Source organism: Austrofundulus limnaeus, unplaced genomic scaffold (genome assembly GCF_001266775.1).
Source record: "Austrofundulus limnaeus strain Quisiro unplaced genomic scaffold, Austrofundulus_limnaeus-1.0 Scaffold722, whole genome shotgun sequence".
NCBI lineage: Eukaryota > Metazoa > Chordata > Actinopteri > Cyprinodontiformes > Rivulidae > Austrofundulus > Austrofundulus limnaeus.
Genome location: NW_013953124.1, coordinates 162,538 through 164,184, shown reverse-complemented (window position 1 = coordinate 164,184; position 1,647 = coordinate 162,538). Strand labels below are relative to the sequence as shown.

The 1,647-nt window shown below is 38.9% G+C and overlaps 1 protein-coding gene across 1 annotated transcript in view; it reads right to left on the bottom strand.

The window, feature by feature from the left end:
- Nucleotides 1-1,647, bottom strand: part of LOC106532151 (protein FAM184A) — a gene marked incomplete at both ends in the record, with an annotated part of 67,267 nt that overhangs the window by 52,155 nt on the left and 13,465 nt on the right. Inside the window, 1 exon segment of the mRNA XM_014028165.1 lies at nt 251-436. Coding sequence (XP_013883619.1) covers nt 251-436 — 186 coding nt within the window.

The window sequence follows — 1,647 nt, the reverse complement described above, 5'->3', positions numbered from 1 at the left end:
TGTGTGTGTGTGTGTGTGTGTGTGTGTGTGTGTGTGTGTGTGTGTGCGTGTGTGTGTGTGGGTGGGGTTTGGTCCCCAGGGGTATGGATAATAATATCGGGTGGGGATTCAGGACCAAGGTATGAACTGATTTTAGGCTAATTTAGGGTAAATGGTCAGAGTTACGCTATAAAATTACCAGAAAATGAATGGAAGTCAATCCACGGTCCCCACAGGGATATAAAAAGAAAAAAAGTGTGTGTGTGCTCACAGCCAGCAGGCGGTTCTTGTCCTTCTCTGCGTTGGTTAAGGCGTTCTCCAGGGTCACTCGGTGCTTCTTGGCGACCTCCTCCAGAGCCCGAGCCTGGCTCTCCTTGGTCTGGCTGGCCTCCTCCTCGTAGCGAGCTCGTATATTGTTCATGTCCTTCTCGTGAGACGCCTTCTCCTCGTGGACGGTCTGACACACACACACAGGAAGTGAAAACACACGTTTGAGCCGTGTTGAAAGGTGAGCTCTGTGGCACAGACTCATATCCTCACCATATGTTGCATCGTTCAGCCATATTGTCTCTGTTTACCGAGCTTTAGCCAAGAAATGAATCTGGCATTCTGTCCGTTTCAGACATTTTGTTCAGTTTTTCTTTATTTTTCACCTATTTTTCATCAGAGACGCATAAAATCTGAGAAGAAAAAGTCTGGGAACACAGATCTGTCTGTAAATGATCGTACAGTTAGAGTCGAGCAGGGTCTTTTGAGCCGACAGCAGATTATTTACAAATTATTTTCCTTTCACTCCTGTTTGAAACGACTCTTTATTGTTACGTAAAAAGAAAAAGAAAGAAACGACATCATGGCTTGTTTTTGTCCTGACGAATGTTTGAAGTGACATCTTACTGTCAGATCACTCAACTGACACATTTTAAACCTTTAAAACAGCCTCTCATATGTGATGTAGACTTTATTGTTCTGAGGATCTAACCTTGTGACAGAAAGCTCAGCAGTTCCTGAACTATAATCACATTAAATGACCTGCATTTTTCTTGCCGTTTATTCTGTTTATGACCTCATTTTGCTGTGAAAACCTTAAAAAACAGCTTAAACAAGCAAGAAAACAGTTCTTGATCATATTATGTGGATTTATGATCTCAGGTTTGAACTCTGTCTTCTTCTGTTAACCCTCCTGCTGCCTTTGGGTCAAAAAGATGCACAAAGCTTCAGTTTAAACACTCGCAGGTTAATATGACCCAAGGGCAGCAGTAGGGTTCTGATGGTAATGAAACTGCAAATTATTAAAAAAAATAAATAAATAAAACTTATTCCCTCTGATTACCACAATTTAATATTTTACAGAGCCTTTATCATTTTCCTTTTTTAAGCAAAATTAGACAAAAATATAAGTTGTTCATATTTATTAACATTAAACCTAATTAGAAAGCTTATAGGTGTCACTTTTAGAAATGAAGAGTGAGATAAAAGGTTTTTTTGCTTACTAAATGTTTTAATATTTCTACTGGAGCTCCTTTCATTTCTATGATACAATACGATATGATAAAGTTCCCTACGATTTGATACACTACTATACGATACGGTACGGTACCCCATGATACAATACGATATGATAAACTACAATATAATACAATACAATACAATACAATACAATACAATACA